This window comes from Salmo salar, chromosome 01, assembly GCF_965601325.2.
Source record: "Salmo salar chromosome 01, fSalSal1, whole genome shotgun sequence".
NCBI classification, from domain to species: Eukaryota; Metazoa; Chordata; class Actinopteri; order Salmoniformes; family Salmonidae; genus Salmo; species Salmo salar.
In genome coordinates this window covers 11491907-11512483 of record NC_138291.1, presented here as the reverse complement: position 1 = coordinate 11512483, position 20577 = coordinate 11491907, and the positions used below count along the sequence as shown (strand labels likewise).

Here is a 20577-nt window from a genome sequence, read left to right as displayed (position 1 = left end):
TGTCTCTCTCTCTCTCCAACTCCCTCCCTCTCTATCCTTTCTAGTACCCACTAGATGCACAAACCCTCTATTGCTCTCTTTCTCTGTTCCCTTATCCCTCTCTCTTCTCTCTCCCTCACTCTCTCTTCCTCTTTCTCTCTCTCCTCTTTGGTATCCAGTGGAAGACTGGATGGACAAACACTACACATACATAAGTGTGCTGCTTGCCATATCAGATGTGTCCACTCTGGAAGCACCCACATGAAAAAATACTATAGTAAACTGTAGTATACTGTAGAATACTTTACTACATACTGTAGTATCCCTCCATGTGTAGTACTTACTATAGTATACTGTAGAATACTGTAGAATACTACAGTAAATACTGCAGTACTATCCACAAACACTGTAGTAAATACTACAGAAATGTCTGCAAAAACAGCTTTTTTTTTTCTTTAGTAAATACTACAGAATTGAATTTGCATATACCCATTCCCCTCCCCATATCTAAATTTGTGCCACCCATAAGTGAGAAACCTACTGTACATGCCAAGTATAGACCATATTGTGTTCCCTACAGGTTATACTGTAGAAACGAGCAGAAGCTCTGAACTATGTATCTGTTCAGACCCCAGTCCTACCTACCTACAGGTTATGGAAAATGCACTCGTATGGGCATTTCTCCTGTAGGTTTCCTGAAGGAGAAAGCCTACACTTCTATGTCAAAGAATATTAAACAAAAACACTATATTTAATACTAAACTAAATATTACTGTATACTGCAATCCACAAAAACACCACATGAATTATTATAGTACTGTATATACTACAGTTTTCTTTTACTACAGTTTGTATACTATAGTTAACTGTAAATTCTCTCTCTCGCTCTCTCCTCTAGCCGGCCTCTGCCCAGTAACTTTAGTTACTGTCACTAGCCGGCTACCAGCAGGTTACTCAACCCTGCACCTTAAAGGCTGCTGTCCTATGTACTTTCATGGAACACTGGTCACTTTAATAATGGAACACTTTAATAATGGTTACATACTGTTTTACACATTTCATATGTATATACTGTATTCTAGTCAAGGCCATCCTATTTAATTATTGTTGTACATATAGTATTCAAGCCTATGTATTCAACAGATTAGATATATACTACCATTCAAAAGTTTGGGGTCACTTAAAAATGTCCTTGTTTTTGAAAGAAAAACTTTTTTTTTGTCCATTAAAATAACATCAAATTGATCAGAAATACATTGTAGACATTGTTAAAGTTGTAAATGATCATTGTAGCTGTAAACGGCAGATTTCTTTTTTTTAATGGAATATGTACAGAGGCCCATTATCAGCAACCATCACTCCCGTGTTCCAATGGCACGTTGTGTTACCTAATCCAAGTTGATCACTTTGAAAGGCTAATTGATCATTAGAAAACCCTTTGCAATTATGTTATCACAGCAGAAAACTGCTGGAACATCAGCATTTGTGGGTTCGATTACAGGCTCAAAATGGCTAGAAATAAAGAACTTTCTTCTGAAACTCGTCAGTCTATTCTTGTTCTGAGAAATGAAGGCTATTCCATGCGAGAAATTGCCAAGAAAATGAAGACCTTGTACAACGCTGTGTACTACTCCCTTCACAGAACAGCGCAAACTGGCTCTAACCAGAATAGAAAAAGGAGTGGGAGGCCCCGGTGCACAACTGAGCAAGAGGACAAGTACCTTAGAATGTCTAGTTTGAGAAACAGACGCATCACAAGTCCTCAACTGGCAGCTTCATTAAATAGTACCCGCAAAACACCAGTCTCAACGTCAACAGTGAAGAGGCGACTCCGGGATGCTGGCCTGGTTTTATATGACACACACGCACTGACACACACACCCACACACTGAAACACACCCCCTCATGCATACACACACACGCTCAAGATGATAGAGATACATGACCTTATTGTTAAAATAATAAAAATGAGGTTTGTTATGTCTGTCGTGAGACCAGCAGACATGACGAGACACACGGTAACATGTATTCAGTGTCTGTGCTAAAGGCCTGTTTAAATTCCCTGGGCGGTGTTCTAATATACTCAATGGTGTAAACAAGGAGTATAAATTGAACTATTTACATACATTTTCTTGGTAAGAGGCCTGCGTCCAGGGTAATTCTGTAAGATTTCAGTTGAAGTGGATGAACCATAGGTCAACTTTAAACTATATCATACTAAAACCATTGAAAGAAACACGTACAAATTTTTTTTGTGTATGTTTAATTTTCTTGGAAACGAGAATCAATACAAAAAGAATCGCTATGGTAAAATCATAAGATATATGACAGGGATATAGCTATAGCATTGAAATGTTGCAAAAAACGTACAAAGAGAAATCTTAAAGCCTTCACAAAAAACTCAACTGAAAGATTTTGAAAGGGGTTGATCTGGAACATAGTGGTTCTAGCACAGTGGCTTGGGGGAAGAATTATGTGGTGACACAATACAACCTAGAAATGTGTACAGTCTTCTACTAAAGAAGGCCGCTGAGGTTTTTGTGAAGGCAATACCCGTGAAGTGGGAAATGTGTGACTTTGGTTCTAAAAAAGTACTTTGTTGGACAATTCTAGGGTGTTTGTTGGACAATTCAGCCTAAAGCATTATCCTATTGGTAGTACCATTATATAGCAAACATAATGGTCTGAGAAGTAATACGGTAAAAAAAAAAATTACAAATTAAAGCAATTAAACAATGGCAGCATTCCCATTACTTGATCTCTTGGAAGAAATGATAAGTACATGACAAGCAGCAAGAATGGCAGTCTGAAAAAGTTGACAACATTCACGATATGTCTACTGAAATTGAAATAAGTAGCTCGTGGAAATTTCTGAAAAGGGGGTCATGGTATCGCTGTATGTCTCCTCAAAAGAGACAACTCATATGTCATTAATTTCTATTTACATAAAATATTTACAGCATCGTCATAATTAATCATAATCGCTCTGTTATAAAATATATACCACAGTAAAAAAAAGTCAGAAGGGGGTTAAATGGTATTTACAAAGTCGGTGACTGGCATCACTATAAAGCGTTCGGTCTGAAGTCGGTTCAATGGTAGAAAGGATGGTGTGTCTTTGTTCTGTTGGCCCGGCCAATAGAGTCTCTCACAGGGCAGTGCTTAAAGGGTTGAAATCGGCAGGCAGTTTGATTGGGCAGACCTTGCCATTTGGTGGTCCGAACACAAAAAATGTCTGCCCTCTCTTCATAACTCCATGAGAGTGACCTGGAACTGACCGCTCATGACTTCAGAGATCTCTATGAGGAACGCTGAGTGGTTGCTGTAGTGTTCAATGATGTTGTCATCCATGTTGACGAAAATCCTGAAACACAACAGACAAAGAAAAGATGAATGTCTTGTACCACACTTTATATAACAGGCTACATGTTACGTAAATTACCTCTTTGCTGCTGTCTGGCTGAGACATTTTGTAGTCATGAAACAAAAGAGTGAGAGGCCTCCAATTCCATCAACACTGCAAACAATTAATCAGGCCAGACTCCTTCTCCCAGATGACAACCTGGCTTTACGGTAAGTAAAGCTTTGTTGCTAATCAAGCGATCTGCCTGTTCACGCTACCCGGAGGGAAGGGACTGATTGAAGACTATTAGCAGAACGAGAATGTTACAGAACCTGTTGGGTTCTCCATGTAATGTCAGCACACAGCAGGGCGGTGTGACAGAAGAACCACGTGGCATTCAGAGTGACAGACCCCCTCTAATCTTCTCCATCAAGTCAGCTTCAACAAATGACTGCCTCGCAGCATGTTAGCGTTACACCCGTTCATTGACATGGATTCTTGTGTGAAGACTACAGGCCTACTTTACTACTAGGGGTAGGTCTCAAGCTGAGGGAAATGTTGTCAACTATACATCGAAGGACTTTACGTTTACTGTAAAATCAGAATAGTATATAAATCCTTTTGAAAGACTATGGCTCAAGCATTGAACACATAATGGATGCTGTTATTTCATTTCATGGTTCACATGTTGACAATTGGGATACCAGCTCTTCCTCAAAGGTTAGTCCCATTCAATGGCATCCACCTCGCAACCACATGTTTGCACAATAAGGTGGCTCCCTCCGCCTTAATCAAAACCCTTGTCTATCAGAGTAGCTACCTCTTTTCACTCAACGAAATAGACCAAAACACTTCCTGGTGTAGCTACGGGGATCGGTAGATCAGATTAGAGAAACATAAATATCGTAAAGTAAAACAATCGCCTGACTCATCCACCTTTCCGTCCTGTTTCTTTTTCTCTTTTGGAAGAGCTAGATTATCACATTACAGCAGACATAGAGCTAGCTAGCTCACCTAGCCAGTCTGTCAACTTTGGTTGGTTTCCTTACTGAGGACATTACAGTAAAATAGAAGGATGTATTGCGAAAGGAAATAGTAAAATGGTAGTGTAATGGGAAAGATAGGTTAGTCTGTGGACATCCTGAGGGTTTCAATTAAGACTAGATTGTTGTGTATATGAAAGTGAAAATAGCTGTAAGTAGCAGAAGATGTGTTGTTGTCCGTTAGTTTACTCCATTCAGGGGAGGGGTGGTAGGGTTGGGTGAACATTTTTAAATAGGGGGATTAGAAACTATGCTAACAATTACTTTGATAGAACCTAGAATATATCTGCAATATTGAAGCTCATCCACTAAATTAAAAAGTTGTAAAAATAAAAATAAAAAAAGTTTTTTAAAAAGACTTCAACCAAGATTCAAAATGAGGTACCGTAAAACATTCATTAAACGCTGAGTCTCAACTAGCCGCCTGTCCCTTTTAATAGTCGGGCAACGGCCCACATTTCAGCAAATAAACGTGTGCTTCAGATAAACGCTGGTTATAAATGTAATTGTTTATTAGGATACTATGAATTACCGTGAATTGTGTATGAGGTTTAATGTTTGATATGTTACATTAGATAAATCAGTAATGACTCACAAAAAAGTCTCATCCATTTTTATCGGCAGTAAGAAACTGCTAGCCATTGGCTGCTAACAGCTGAGAACGGTTAGCTAACTGGCAAGCAATAAAACAGTCAACAACTTCGGGAGTACAGACCCTCAGAAATCGTCCAATTGCCCATCTGGTGGCTAAAGTAAGAACTGCTGACAATTCACAGTCAAATAGGATAATTATTATTCTATTATATATATATATATTTTTAAATAGAGACTTACTAAGACAATAGAAATGTGACGCAATGTGTAAATGATAACACATTTGTGCAGTAAATTAAGAAATGTATTAAAATGCTGGAATTAAACAATGAACTATGAAATGAGCGAAAGCTCTGTGTACTAAGGAAATAGACACCTGGTTCAAATAAAAGCCTGTCTAGCAAGCGCCTGTTGGGTTCAGTGACTTAAGCAAATAAAAACTTGGGCTATTCATTTATGTTTTACGTTAAGTAGTATATCCTGCTGCGCACCTACTTAATCAAATCCAATACATTTCCCTTCAATTTACTGTAACTTGCTAATGCTACTTGGGAATACCATTGCTAATTATGTAGCATAGCTAATGCTAACACTTGTTCCTCCTTGATGTAAAAAAAAACTGATCACTGAAAGGCCTCAAAGTAATTTACCCTCTTTTGCATTTCTTGTATATTTTCCCAATGGAGTCCTCTTGCATGCCATACTTTTCAGAAATCTGAGAAAGGAACAAAGGAAAGATTTGTATCACTGTCAACTCTACAGTATTCTCTCATGCTTAAATGATGAGATGCTTGGACAATGACAAAGTTGGGTAAGGAATAAGTATTAAGAGTGTACTACTTACCGCTTGTCTCAGGCCTTTCAGAGTTGGGGTGTTGAGCATGAGAGCATCGAACACCTCCTCGGACTCTGTTCTCACGTACAAGAGTACTGCAAAACAGGACAACAGAATACGTCAGGTTGTTTACCAGACCAGGAGAAAACAGGACAACAGAACAGTGCCGTGTATTCATTGAAGCCAAGGGAAGCCAGGATTCCCCCAAAAAATTGTAAAAAAAATATCTTTAGTCTCTCTCTGTGTTTCATAATTTTCCTTCAATTTGCAAGAGGCTTAATGTATCTCACCGGAGAAAGCATCCAAGTGAGCGAAACAGCGCCCCTCTGTCTCTGTATGTATAGCCCATCTATCTGATGCATTCTGGTCAAAAAGAGCATGATATTCTTCCCACCCGTAGCATTGAATGCAAGGAACCCAGTGAGCATTTGACCTCCCTATGAAATAATAGCTAATCAGCGTTGAGCTAAACTGAGTGAGCTCAACTGTGAATGGTCCTGGCACACCAAAAATGTTTTTCAAGTGGAGCCCATTTTGGATTTGGCTTCACGCCAGTCCATCACATCAAAATACCAAATGTCACTGACTGAGAACTTGAATTGTTGCATCTCATTGTGTTGTTGTCATCCGGTAGCTAGCTAGCTAGTTAAAATTGGCCCTTTTCTAAAAGAGACACAGATGGAGATAGGGATTTGGACTTGTGATTTTACTTAATTGTCTGTACTGGCCAATGATTATAATGGCGATGCTGATTCAACCATTAATTCATACATTTTGCCCCTGGCCTGAGAGGATGGAAGTTCAATATGTAGCTAGATGTAGTAGGCTAATGTTAACTAGCTGGCTCATCGTTGCCCATGAAAGGAAGTTAGGCTAGCGAGCAGTTAGCCCAGGACAACAAAAATAAAAAAACGTGTACTGTATGACAGTCCTAGTCCATTTCATCAACATGAAAGGGAGGAGGATGGCATACACACACACACAAATCAGAACCATGGACAGCCACATATTTATACTGAACAAAAATAGAAACGCAACATGTAAAGTGTTGGTCTCATGTTTCATGAGCTGAAATAAAATATCCCAGAAATGTTCAATTTGCACAAAAAGCTTCTCTCAAATTTTGTGCACAGATTTGTTTACATCCCTATTAATGAGCATTTCTCCTTTGGTAAAATAATCCATCCATAGGACAACAGAATACGTCAGGCCGTTTACCAGACCAGAAACACAGTAGTGCTCTCTGTATATTTGCTTTGGGTTTGGACAATTTCATTTCAATTCAGGAAGTGCGCTGTATTTTCAATTCAATAATTGTATTTTTCTATTTACCTTTCTGTTGCTCCTCCAATCTGGCCTGCTTGCTTGGTGGTGGGCTACCACTGCTCTGGTCCACTCTATCAGGGTAAAGTCTCTTCAGGGATGTCCTTTCAACTTCTTCCAGTGTTGTGGGAGGTGCCTACACAGAGAACAATCATTAGGTACAGTTCCTCTATAGAATATGATTGCTTAATTTCCCATCCCAGCCATTTTATGCTGGAACAGTCATAAATAAGAATGTTATTATCACTGCTAAAGACGTCTCCCATGACCCTGTAGAGATGCAGAGAGATAAAAGGTTCCAGACCAGAAGTCTGTCTATCTAAACTATCAGAGACAATCAGAGACGTAACTCTTTGTTGTTTTTTGTCGCACTGCTTTGCTTTATCTTGGCCAGGTCGCAGTTGTAAATGAGAACTTGTTCTCAACTGGCCTACCTGGTTAATTAAATAAAGGTGACATAAAATAAAAGTTTCACAACCTGTCAGCGAGTCACATTTTGTATTGTATATAAGACAGAACATTTTCAGACTCTTTTTATCAAGATAACATTCATTTGTTTGGGGATTTTTCAGTTCTCTCCCCTCTTAAGAAACTGGGATTTTCTAAGACTTATTTTTTTGGACAGATGGAATGATTTATGGGACTCAACTAAGTCTTGTAAATCATCCTACCCTCAGAGCTCAGAAAAGCAAATGACCCCCTTCACCTTTATCCTGAATTAGGGCAACATCTCTCCCTAGCTTCCTCTCTTAAAGCAGTGAAAATGTCTGTACTGTCAAGTAAGAATGGGAGCATTAACACTTGGTAGAAGACTGAGCACACACACACACTCCCCCTCCCCACTCCCAGAAGCCCAGACTGTGGGAACTAAATGCCTGTCAGAACAGGAGCCCTACCACCTCCACTGGCTTGTGTCAACAACACTGAAAAGTGGGGGGCTCGGTGAGTGTGTCTGCCAGGTGTGTGTGTGTCTGCCAGGTGTGTGTGAGTGTGTCTGCCAGGTGTTTGTGTCTCTGCCAGGTGTGTGTGTGTCTCTGCCAGGTGTGTGTGTGTCTCTGCCAGGTGTGTGTGTGTCTCTGCCAGGTGTGTGTGTGTCTCTGCCAGGTGTGTGTCGGTGTGTGTCTGCCAGGTGTGTGTGTGTGTGTCTGCCAGGTGTGTGTGTGTGTCTGCCAGGTGTGTGTGTGTGTGTCTGCCAGGTGTGTGTGTTTGTCTGCCAGGTGTGTGTGTGTGTGTGTCTGCCAGGTGTGTGTGTGTGTGTGTGTGTGTCTGCCAGGTGTGTGTGTGTGTGTGTCTGCCAGGTGTGTGTGTGTCTGCCAGGTGTGTGTGTGTGTGTGTCTGCCAGGTGTGTGTGTGTGTGTGTCTGCCAGGTGTGTGTGTGTGTGTGTGTCTGCCAGGTGTGTGTGAGTGTCTGCCAGGTGTGTGTGAGTGTGTCTGCCAGGTGTGTGTGAGTGTGTCTGCCAGGTGTGTGTGAGTGTGTCTGCCAGGTGTGTGTGAGTGTGTCTGCCAGATGTGTGTGTGTCTGCCAGGTAAGTGTGTGCGTGTGTGTGTGTGTGTGTCTTTGTGTAGGTTCATGCAGGTTATCCCGTGTGTCAGTCACACTAGAGTCGAGTTTCGAGTCGAGGAATCTGAATAGCCCACCAATTAGATTGTCTGAGCTTGGCGTCTGCCTCTCCTCACTTTCCCTGATACTCTCCCTTATCCCAACCCACTTTTCCCACAAACTTATTTTCCCACACTATCCCTCCCCCTTATGTGTGCCAGAGCCCTGAGCTACAGTCCCGGGATAGCAGGGAACATGACTCAACTCACTGTTGTGGTGGTGAACTCCAAGATCTCTCAATCCCAAAGAAAGAGAAAGAAAGGTGGAGTAGATGAGGGAGGAGGGAGACCTACCAGGCCGCAGCGCTGCATGTTGGAGAGGTGCATCTCTGGGATAAAGAGGACGGGGTTGGTGACATGGTCCTCCAAGGTTTTTAAGAAGGTGCTGTCACTTCCCATGGAGCTGGACACTACTGACTTGATGGCTGAGGAGGGAGAGAAGAACACTGGGTTAGAGTGAGCATTATAGAATCGCCTGTTAAATTTAAGACCTAAAGGGCTTGTTTTCCCTGGGTGCTTTTTAGTCTAGGAGTAGGGTTTATCTGAGTCTGGGAAACTGTCTCTATGACATTGTAATGCTTGTGAGACTGAATTATCCTCTTTAAGGTAGAATAGGTACTGAATAATAACACTTCATACAAGTGGGGATAAATCCAAAAATGCCAATTTCGTTAGAAACGCATGGGGTCTTAAATGACAATCACAGACTGAGAATGCAGGATTTATTTCCTGCTTGTCTGTTTTCACTGTTGATTTAGTCAGACTATTTCAACCATGTAATGGAGTGGAGTTGGACTTGTGAAGGCCAAGCCTCATGATAAAAAACTAACTGATGAAAGCAGATACACAACCTGTAATTAAATTACTTATTTGCATATTCTAGCATGCTGACCACACCGCTTGTGTTTCTTGCACGAGTGTTGCAAAAATACATGTACACGTTATTCAATAATAGAATCCAAACTGCACACACGCCCGTGCGACAACGAACTTCTACGTAGCCAGGCCCTAAAATAGAACTTGGTTTTATTTTTGCCACTTGAGGCGCTGCAAGTCCCGTCTCTCTCATTTCCTCATTGGTTTTTAGGAGCAAGCTGAACTGAGGTCCACACTCCAGTCCAGTTGGTGGTGGTAATGCACCTTAAAGTTGGTTGCCAACTGCCATTTAAAGTCCACAGAAGAAGAAGACGGAAGGAGGAGAGATTACTAGAAACAAATCTTTACCCTTTTACCTGTGGATAAATTGTTGGAGTAGAGAACAGACGATTTTGTGTGGTTCAAAATGGGTCAAAATTCTACAAAGATCCAGGAATCAAAAGGACTTTGAGCATTTCAGGTAAAATAACAACCCAATTGTCATTGACGTGTGTGTAGGTGGCAGGGAAGTCAGGCGCAGGAGAAACCAACTTGGTGGAACTGGAGTAGTTTAATTATTATAAAACAAACTCCAAAAAACCAACGTACATAAAAATAAACATGGGTAAACATACCCGTCGCACACCTATACAAAATCACGAACACATAACCACAAACAATCTCCGACAAGGACATGAGGGGAAACAGAGGGTTAAATACACAACATGTAATGAATGGGATTGGAACCAGGTGTGTAGGAAGACAAGACAAAACCAATGGAAAATAAAAAATGGATCAATGATGGCTAGAAGACTGGTGACGTCGACCACCGAGTACCACCCGAACAAGGAGGGGCATCGACTTCGGCAGAAGTCGTGACACCAATGTTTATATCCCAGCACAAATGAGTTAGCAACAGCTAGCTAGCTAAATGTCCATGAATGTTTCATGTGTTTCGATCTGTCCCCAAATGAATGTTGTTGCTTCAGAGTTCGTTTTGATATTTTATCCTGCCTGTCCTGATCGCGTCTGGTGTGGATGAACAAAATCAACATGTGCGCACGTGGGCGCATGCACGTGCCCATCATAGCCAGCATGTTAGACACTACATGGTGTTAGAGGTCTCCTGGGGTTTACATCTGTCATTGGGTTAGTGTTTGTGTGTGGATGTCGCTTGTGATAATTTTTCTAATAAGACAGTGCCTGAAGAACTCTTACTTTTGGAGTCGATGACAGTTTTGCCCCTCCTCTTGCTCCTCTTCCTGTCCTCATCCCTCATCTTCCTCTCTGCACCCTGAGGAGAAAGACCCAGACACACATGGTCACAACTCTACTCTGACAATTGTATTCCTCATTTTACTAACCAGTCAGCCATACAACAATGTATTTATTAGAGAAGAAGCAACAATAAAATAATACATCCGATTTTAAGTCGTGATTGACCTAGCCTGACTAGCAGGGACGACATTGATGACGGAACACTCATTCACCAGCTGCTAAACCAGTTTGTTTGGCTTGTGTGTCATTGAGCGGCCCGACACATTATCACTCCACTGTGTCAAAACAGCTAGTGACAATGGATGACACATCCCAAAAGGTGGATAGATTGAAAAGATTACATGGCCATAGGGGCTTTTGACGACAACTATCAGATTTCAAGCCAACAATGGGATCAATGACTAGGTCTGTGAACCATCAGACGTAGGTTCAACTTATGAACCAGACATCTGAGATGAAATCATCTGTTTTCGTCACCTGCACAGCTTTAGGTCATCAACTAGAGATACAGTAACTGTATAGGCCTTAGTACCAAACCTTGGGGGATACCACTAAATATATATTGTAAAGCATACAGTGCATTCGGAAAGCATTCAGACCCCTTGACTTTTTCCACATTTCTTTATGTAATAACCTTATTCTAAAATTATTTAGTTTGTTTTCCTCATCAATCTACACACAATGCCCATAATGATCTCTCTGTACTTTGCTCCATTCATCTTTCCCTTGATCCTGACAAGTCTCCCAGTCCCTGCCGCTGAAAAACATCCCCACAGCATGATGCTGCCACCACTATGCTTCACCGTAGGGATGGTGCCAGGTTTCCTCTTGATGTGACGCTTGGCATTCAGGCCAAAGAGTTCAATCTTGGTTTCATCAGACCAAAGAATCACCTAAAGGACTCTCATGGTCTGAGAGTGGCCAGACGGTGCCTTTTGACAAACTCCAAGCAGGCTGTCATGTGCCTTTTACTGAGGAGTGGCTTCCGTCAGGCCACTCTACTATAAAGGCCTGATTGGTGGAGTATTGCAGAGATGTTGTAGAAACATCTCAAGGATGATCAATGGAAACAGGATGCACCTGAGCTCAATTTCGAGTCTCATAAAAAAGGGTCTGAATATTTATGTAAATAAGGTATGTTTTTTATTTTTAATACATTTGCAAACATTTCTAGAAACCTGTTTTCGCTTTGTCATTATGGGGTATTGCGTGTAGATTGTTGAGAAAAAAATTTATGTACGTAACAAAGTGGAAAAAGGTAAGGGGTCTGAATACTTTCCAAATGCACTGCACATTACACATCTATAAGCCCTTAAAAAAAAAGACATTTGAGATAGAGATCTTTACTGACCTTATCACAGAAGATTTTGATCTGGACGGCAGCTCTGTGGATGAGGCGGTTGGTGCCGGTGCTGAAATCATAGGTGTCGATCTGGAGGTTGAGAGGAAGCCCCTTCACCCCCTTCTGAGAGGAGAAGTCTGTACTCAGAGAGTTAATGCCAATGTACACCTGGAGAGGGGAGAGAGGAGAATAGGGTTAAACATGATATCAGACAAGGAAAGGTACAGTATTAATACTGGTTTCAAAAAAACAAATAAAGCAACACATTACGGGCACAACACCTCTCCCCTATGTTACCTACTTTTTGTGTGCATGTACTGACATGTATGTGTAACCAATAGATACACACGCATACTACATGTTAAAGTATTTTGTCCGTTATGTGTCGGACCCCAGTAAGGCCAGCTGTTGCTAATGGAGATCTTGATCAATTTAAAAAATGTGAGAACTTTCTAGAACTGTTTCGGTGCCCTTTAAAAAACAAAGGTCCTTGAGCGGTATTGAGAACCTTGAAAAATCATTAAAACATTTACACAATTGTTTCACTAATGTCCTATTCAATGTCATATAATGAAAAGTGACAAAGAGAGAGAATGTCGCGTGTGTGTGGGCGGCTGGCTGCCCTTTGACCAATGAGGTGTGACTGAGAGAAAATAAAAAGATTGTGTGACAAGCATAGACACATCTCTGATCAGGAAGAAGTGTGGAGACAGAAAAAGCTTAACATATCAAAAACTAGGAATCTATGGACACGTGTTGTGATGACACCTTTTCAGATTGGCAACCCTCCACTCGTGGAAAAACATACAGACGTACAGTGTAACAGAAAAGTTTAGAATGTTTCCACAACGGCTGTGTCTTGGTAAGGTTTCAGGATATAAGAGGCCCTGATTTTAACAGACTTGTTCTGGGTAAAAAACAAAGTTAGTATATCACTGGTTGTGACAACAGGTGCCTTCAGTTTTGAAATGAGCTTTACTCTCTCATTCCTTCCAACATGTCCTTCCTTTCTCCCTCTCCCCCTCTCTCTCTCCATTCTCCCTCTCTCCGTTCTCCCTCTCCCTCTCTCCACCTGCAGGGAGTTTCACTGCCTCACCCCTATGGGCGTGAGCAGATTGCAGTAAGCGCTCTCGACGTGTCGCTCTTGCCTTGTGGTGACAGGCGCCCCGGGGCGGCCACATGCCAGGGATTCCTCCCCTCCCAACCCTCAGCGCTCCCTCATCGCCCCATTTCAGCTCAATGGATAGCGTGGCTAGATAAATAATAGGGCTGTTCCAAGCGCTTGGACTTTATCTGTGTGTGTGTGTGTGTGTGTGTGTGTGTGTGTGTGTGTGTGTGTGTGTGTGTGTGTGTGTGTGTGTGTGTGTGTGTGTGTGTGTGTGTGTGTGTGTGTGTGTGTGTGTGTGCGTCAGTGTGTGTGCGTCAGCGTGTGGCAGTGTGTGTGTGTCTGTGTGTGTGTGTGTGTCAGAGTGTGTTTTTCCACTGCTGCGCCAGTTTCCTGGCTGCGCTTACCTTCGCTTCCTCGTTGGGGTTCCAAATGAAAGACAGAGCATTGAAGGCCACCTCTTCCACATGGCTGATGCCACTGAACACCTCTTTGTAATCAGCTAGAAGACAGATAGAAAGATATTGATTTAAGGAAAATAAAATGGTTATCTGCTCTGACAAGATCCAGGCTTACGAAAGAAACCAGATTGTGTATTTCTGTTCTGAGTAGATACAGGCTTATGAAAGAAACCAGATTGTGTATTTCTGTTCTGAGTAGATACAGGCTTATGAAAAGAAACCAGATTGTGTATTTCTGTTCTGAGTAGATACAGGCTTATGAAAGAAACCAGATTGTGTATTTCTGTTCTGAGTAGATACAGGCTTATGAAAGAAACCAGATTGTGTATTTCTGTTCTGAGTAGATACAGGCTTATGAAAAGAAACCAGATTGTGTATTTCTGTTCTGAGTAGATACAGGCTTATGAAAAGAAGCAACAACAACTAATGTTGTTTTAGATGTAGAGCTAAGGCAGTTCCTGTTGACATGTGTTGTTTTAGATGTAGAGCTAAGGCAGTTCCTGTTGACATGTGTTGTTTTAGATGTAGAACTAAGGCAGTTCCTGTTGCTGTTCCTATGCATGTGTTTGTGTGTACATGGTAAAGGTTGTATACCGATGTCAATGACCCTCTGCTTAACGGTCGGCTGCCTTGCGTGCCAGTGATTCCAGCACCTCAGTTGGATCTCTGCACTCTTATCATTCTCAAACACCGCCATGACCACGGTCTGGAGAAAGAGAGCAGAGAGAGGCCATCAGACAAGGTACATTTTGTGTAGGTTGTGTACATCGCCGACTCCGAGAAAGGCAAACTACTGGACACGTTTCATTCGCTAAGGCTTGTGTGCTCTCTTTTTACCAGAGAAAAGAGAGGGCTGTCACGCAGACCTTTAGCTCCTCCCCCTGTTCTCCCTCTCGGCCTGTCTAACTGGCTGACACGCATTGGGTTTGGCCCCGCCAGATGAAATATGTGTTGGCCCCGAACACTGAGCCTGGCGGAACTCCAAAACCAAAATCACTCATCACAAGAAGAGAGAACAACGTTCCCATCCTGCTCCATCTACCATGACAGTCAACAATGGTGAGGAGGGGGGAGATTTTGAAGGAACACACATTCACTGGGGTTGTGTCAAATAGAACATCCTCTGGTGAAGAGGAACTGTCCTCTTGGGTGATGTCATCAAAGCTCGACTCACCTTGACTTTGTTGGAGGACAGGCTGTCCACCCCTTGTAGGGAGATAGGGTAGAACTGGCCCTTGTTGAGGTAAACCATGGGCAGCTGGGACGACTTGTGCTGGGTGGCTTGAGGGGCTCCCAGAACGAACTGGAAATCATTCCTGGAGACAGAATGTTAACGGTCAGCATTATGTAATGCCATTTGAATATTACTGCCATTGCTTTGCGAGTTATACACAGCTCTATGAAATTCATTACCTTTAGCATAATTAAATTAGCATTTGCCATACTTGGGTGTAGCTCAGCACAGGTCTTCTAATTTGATTTGTTTCCCAGGGCACATAGCTACCTGTATCTCTCTGGAGGGGAGTTGGTGTAGGAGTCAGAGTACACTGGACTGGGCTGCTTGGTAAAGGGATCACTGTAGGGTAGAGCCTGCTTCAGAGGAACACAAGAAAAAAGTAATGAGGAGATGGAATGTGAAAAAGAAAGAGAGAGAGAGAGGGAAACTAGAAGGGGAGAAGTTGCCAGAGATGAAAATTTACAAATAAACAAGACGGCTGCTCTGGTTAGAGCTGTAAGCTTACTTCAGTGGTGGCCTCAGGGAAGGCTGTCTCTGTGGGCCACTTCTGGGAGAGCAGGGAGTCGAACATGTTGTTGATGGCCTGCTTGTCGTAGGTGTCGGCACTGGAGTTTTGGGGGACAGAGGGGGGGCAGAGGGACGACAGCTTGCTGTTGAGGTCCAGCGCCTCCTGGGGGTGGCTGGAAGAAATGTTGATGATGTTGGTAGGCGTCTCCAGGGAGACCAGCTCGGGGGAGGAGCCACTCTGTGTCCTGGGTTGGGAGGAGGGAGAGGAGTTTAGATACAAGACCAACCCAATAAGCCACTCCTTTGATTGACACTCAATTACATAATGGAGATGTTTGACAAACAAAACTCTTCTGAGAAACACTGATTGTCAGTAGAACTGCCCTTCCTTCAACAACAAAAATCCAGCTCTTTTATACAGTAGCATGTACAGCAGCACACATACACACAATTCCCGACATAAAATGTGTAAATGTCAATAAGAATGAATAAAGCCAGTGTAGTTCTCAGAGTCCACTGAGCACACAGTGCTACTGAACGTGAACTAAAGAAAGCTGGGTGGGAACTGTTTACCGCCTAATCCCAATATTTCTTCCCCTCTTTCTTTATTTGAGTTTTGTCGAAAGGGACTGACTGCCGTGTTTGACGGGACAACAGCGCGGCCACCGACGGCCATTTTTCAACCCAGACAAAAGAGAGGGTGAGAGAGAGGGAAAGCTGGGGCTGCTTCTCCTCCTTTGTGAGTCAGACACAGTGTTGTTCAGGGGTGGGAAGAGGAGGAGTACCCATAATCCCTTGGGGTTCTGTTTGACAGGGGGATTAGCCACAAGCTCACCCAACTCTGACCTCACCAAAGCCTTGCCCTTTCTCTGCTGCTTGACTCAATGACATAGGAACTCCCAATACCACCCAGGTTCCACTTAAAAATCCCTTTACCATCCGATCTTCCCCATACCCCTTTAGTGTCGTCCTCTACAGTTCGATTAACAGGTGAAATTTTCTTGGCCTGATCGCTCAATCAAGTCCATACTCCTGGTAGTGTAAACAATTGCTTAGATATCAATCTTACCTCTCTGGCTTGTACATACTGCTGCCTCGGCTGCATGTAACCATTTTCGGTTCTTTTGGTGTCTGTGAACATGAGAGGCAACAGTGAGGTGTTTCTGTACAACACATACAAAGGAGACAGGTTGAACTTAAACGGGTGGTATAACACACACACACACACACACACACACACGCACACACACACACACGCACACACACATTACCTTGCACTGGTCGTAGGTGAGTAGGCTGTCTGTGTAGGCCCAGGAGTCCATGATGAGGTTACTGTAACACTGGTAGTTGAAACTCTCGTTCTGAAGGACCAATCCCAGAGTCCTGCAGCACACAAACCAGGAGAAACATTAATAAACTCACATTATAAAAAAAGGCTTCACATTCTGAATAAGGCATTAGAGTGAAGGCGGTCGCACTTGACTTTGTAAATAAATGACATTTTTTGGCATGTTTTGGCTTTGGGAAGTGCATCTTTGTCTATGCGTATGTTAACCTTTGTAGTAGAAATGCTAGACTTTATGCTGTGAGTGTCTGCATGTAACCTTAAGCTCTGCACATACTTGCCCCTGGGCTAGGATGAAGGTTTCGATTGCAAAACCACAGATCTTAATAAGATATTTGCTACTCGCTGCGTACAGTGGATGCCAGAAAGGTTCAACATACTAGGGGCCAAGAGCTCACCCACACACAGGTATGCCTCAGGTAACCTCTGAGCTTCCCAGGTATGCCTTGTATAACCTCAAAATAATGACCTTCACTAGAACTCAATCACATTATCAGTTACCTCGGTATCATGTTCTTTTTTTTAAATGAAAATAAAGAAATAACTTCTTTGTTATAAGCCTTTTCCCTCCTAGGGTCATAGGGTCATAGGGTAGTAGTGACTTCTTAAGTACAAAGGTCAGGACCCGTGCTGTCACCTGGAAGGCTCTGGGTTTCCAACAGTTTGCCAACAGTCCAGACACAAAACAAGGGATTTAGGGGAAGGATCAGTAACTCCTTAGGATAAACAGAAAGAAAAGTGGGATTTGTTTTGGGGGAATATCCTGGCTACTGACAATGGAGTAAACTTCCTGTAGGTTGACCTGGAGTGGCCAGTGTGCAAACAGAGCAGGTTTACCTATGAGCTACCACATAATGTGCTGACAACAAAAGGAAGACTTCAGGCATTGACATCCTACTGTGTTTAACCAGGAGAGAGAAAATCACAATAAGGGCGTATTAGCAGAAAATAAGGTTGTATTATCACTGTCCTTCCATACCTCTTAAGATTCCTATACAACTGTTTACTAAAATGCCTTCTCTCAAAACTGCAACCCACCACTGCAAAGACTGATACAGACACTTGTTGTAAGGTACACCTGTCTCCCCCTCTACAGACACTCACCTGCCTCAGTGTACATTAACACCACAACATTCCATTATCTACTCTTCCCCTTACAAAAAGGGGCCGTTTTCAAACTGCAGTAAAAGTGCAGTAACTGCAGTCGACTGTGGTATTTTGGACGCAGTAATTGCAGTATAACCGCATTGTACTGCAGTTATACTGCAAAATTATTGCAGTAAAAAAAAAACGCATTATTTGCTGCATACTGCAGTTATACTGTACTCTGACTGCAATCTTTTTGCGTAAAGGCCTTTCTCTAAATACTGCTCAATACAAATGTTACAATAGAGAATCCCTGTCTCGAGTTTCACCACTACATTATGTAATTCAACGCATTCTCCAAGACATTCAGGAGGCCGGTACCAGCTTCCCTCTCCCCCATTGTGTGTTGTACCCCTTAGGTTAGTGTCAACACGACCTATGACAGGCCAGTTTAAACCACCAGTCACTATAAACACAGCAGGGGGACATCAAAAGTGCGTGTGTGTGTGTGTGTGTGTGTGTATCAGGTTCTCCACTAAATATACTTTTAGTAAAAACACACACCTTTCACATGATGGTCTCATTGCACAACATAGAGAAACAGAGGTAGAGAAGAGGGGGCATGAGTGCCCTGAATTTCTCCCCTTCTCTCTCTCTCAGGAAGTGTAGGTAACTCTTACTGTTCAACAGAAGATGATGAATGGACAAGTCAGCACTTGCATCATAATCTATTCTGGCCCTCAGCAAAAAATAAAAGGTAGACTGTTGCAGAACCAAAAGCAGTTAAAGCCAAAAGAGCCTTATATCAATCCAACCAACGGATGCACTTATGTCACGTTCATGCAGTAGTCGTATAAAATAAAGGGGATCCAGAGTTTCCCACTAGGGGAAACAATCAATAGGAAGCTCTACGCAAATAACTTACTTACATTTTAACCCGGAGGTTCCGAGTTTCCAATAGCATGTGAATGCGGCATTAAAATATTAGACTGTCTAATACAATTGGTTGCATTTTACCTTAGCAGGTATACACCACAAGACAAGTCCAAACACATTTCCCTTAAGGAACACATTCTAGCCCCAGAACACCCCCTTTTAACCCTGTAAAACATAGCATGTCACAGAGAACCATGTAAAGAAGTTGTCAACTTACTCAATCTCTTTGGTCATGACTCCTTTCCAAGACAGCAGAGTTTAGGTCCCTCTGGGTAAAGACTCCTCTAGTGGGTGTTGTCTGTCTTAGCAGAGAGAGTGAGCCTGTTTTGATTCCTGTCCTCACCAGCTCCCCACATTTATTTCGTGCTGACAGGTAGCTTCCCTCACTCGCGCCTGATTGGCTAAGGGCTCCAGAGACAGGTGCCTGATAGGACAGGTGTAGAGGGGTTAACTGTTTCAGTGCTGATGAAACACAGGTGTGAGTGGCGGGTACTTAGCAGGACAATCCTGGGAAGTGTTTCACACATCTCATTAGGAGTTAAAGAAAAGAGATTGGTTTCTCCAGGGTGTCAAATGATTCTTATTGAAAGTGAGATAACAAAGAGTTTTTTCAGGAACTATGCTTTAAAATGGTAATAGAATTCAGTATCATTATACAGTGTTGAGAAAAAATGTACTGGTGCCATGGTGCACTTATTTGCTGGGATCAGTGTTTGCAATTGTTTTTGACTAAACTATTTTGGAAGTAGTTGAGTAGTAGTAGATAAGGACTATATTTGGATAGGATTTGAAAGGATTTGTTACATTGCATATTGAATAATCCACAAGAGGAACATAATTAAGATGATAATATCTGGTCCCTATAAAGAAACAAAGACCATACCATAATTTCACATTGATATACCGATACATCCATGTTCATTTATTTAATGAGCCTGAGTTCTTTCTGCTGTTTAAAATGTTTTAACAATTACAGTACGATTGTTTTTATGGTTTGGATTTTACATTTCAATATAGATAAAACTGAAATATGTAATCTTTTAAATCTGGAAAGAAATTCAAGTGAAAATTCACAATTCTCACAGTGCAATACATCTTTAAATATTTCAAATTTCAATATGGAACATCACATACATGGTTTATTTTATATATTGTATTTCTGTATGGGATCAGCCCATATAGCAGAAACCAAAATATGGAGATGGTAAGACATACATTATTTCCTCCTTTCACAATAAGTTATGAATTGAGTCACCCACAGGATGCCATGTTCTTTTAAGGATCTTCTCCGATTGTTACAAGGATAAGGCTCTTCCAGGCAAACTTCTTCCACCCACCGTCCTTCCCTTTTACAGAACCAAGAAGAAGGATATTGCCATCTGAGCCTAAGATTCACAAAACACTTCTTATGCAAAAACTTAAGAAGCTTTTTAAGAAAAAAAAAGAAGTTTACAGGATAGTTCATAAATGCAATTCCTCAACAATATCTTAAGATTTTATGATTTTCTTACAAACTTTTAAAATATTGTCTTATTAATCTTAAAATGTGTGTTGCTAGGAAATCAATTTAGCTAGCTATCTAGCTAGCAATGGCAATCATCTTTCAGATGAAGTTTGTGTGAATTAAACATGTTAGATTGCTTTCAAGAGCTTATTTTCTCACTGCCCAGAGTTTAGGACAACGGTTTAGCTATCTTGGAATTAAGAAC

General features: G+C 41.9%; 1 protein-coding gene across 2 annotated transcripts; it reads right to left on the bottom strand.

The window, feature by feature from the left end:
* Positions 1-2216: 2216 nt before the first annotated feature.
* Positions 2217-19214, bottom strand: LOC106613035 (grainyhead-like protein 3 homolog). 2 transcript variants are annotated; one of them, XM_014214940.3, is made up of 15 exons: positions 19086-19214; positions 16773-16884; positions 16571-16632; positions 15500-15746; positions 15262-15350; positions 14932-15073; positions 14352-14463; positions 13704-13798; positions 12201-12359; positions 10790-10865; positions 9011-9141; positions 7127-7253; positions 5804-5889; positions 5610-5674; positions 2217-3343 (listed from the first exon to the last, which is right to left on the bottom strand). In XM_014214940.3, the coding sequence occupies exons 1-15, from the start codon at positions 19100-19102 to the stop codon at positions 3226-3228; spliced, it is 1638 nt and encodes a 545-aa protein (XP_014070415.1). In that variant the 5' UTR covers positions 19103-19214; the 3' UTR covers positions 2217-3225. The 2 variants fall into 2 exon arrangements, with proteins under 2 accessions (XP_014070415.1, XP_014070493.1); XM_014215018.3 differs by having other exon boundaries at positions 15262-15347.
* Positions 19215-20577: the final 1363 nt, after the last annotated feature.

What these genes read in the sequence shown, in the direction of transcription:
- LOC106613035 (XM_014214940.3), bottom strand. An exon ending in TCCCTGAGGCCACCACTGAA is followed by an intron (nt 15,351 to 15,499) that starts GTAAGCTTACAG and finishes GTTCCTCTGAAG; the next exon opens with CAGGCTCTACCCTACAGTGA. An exon ending in GCAGAGGGTCATTGACATCG is followed by an intron (nt 13,799 to 14,351) that starts GTATACAACCTT and finishes TCTGTCTTCTAG; the next exon opens with CTGATTACAAAGAGGTGTTC.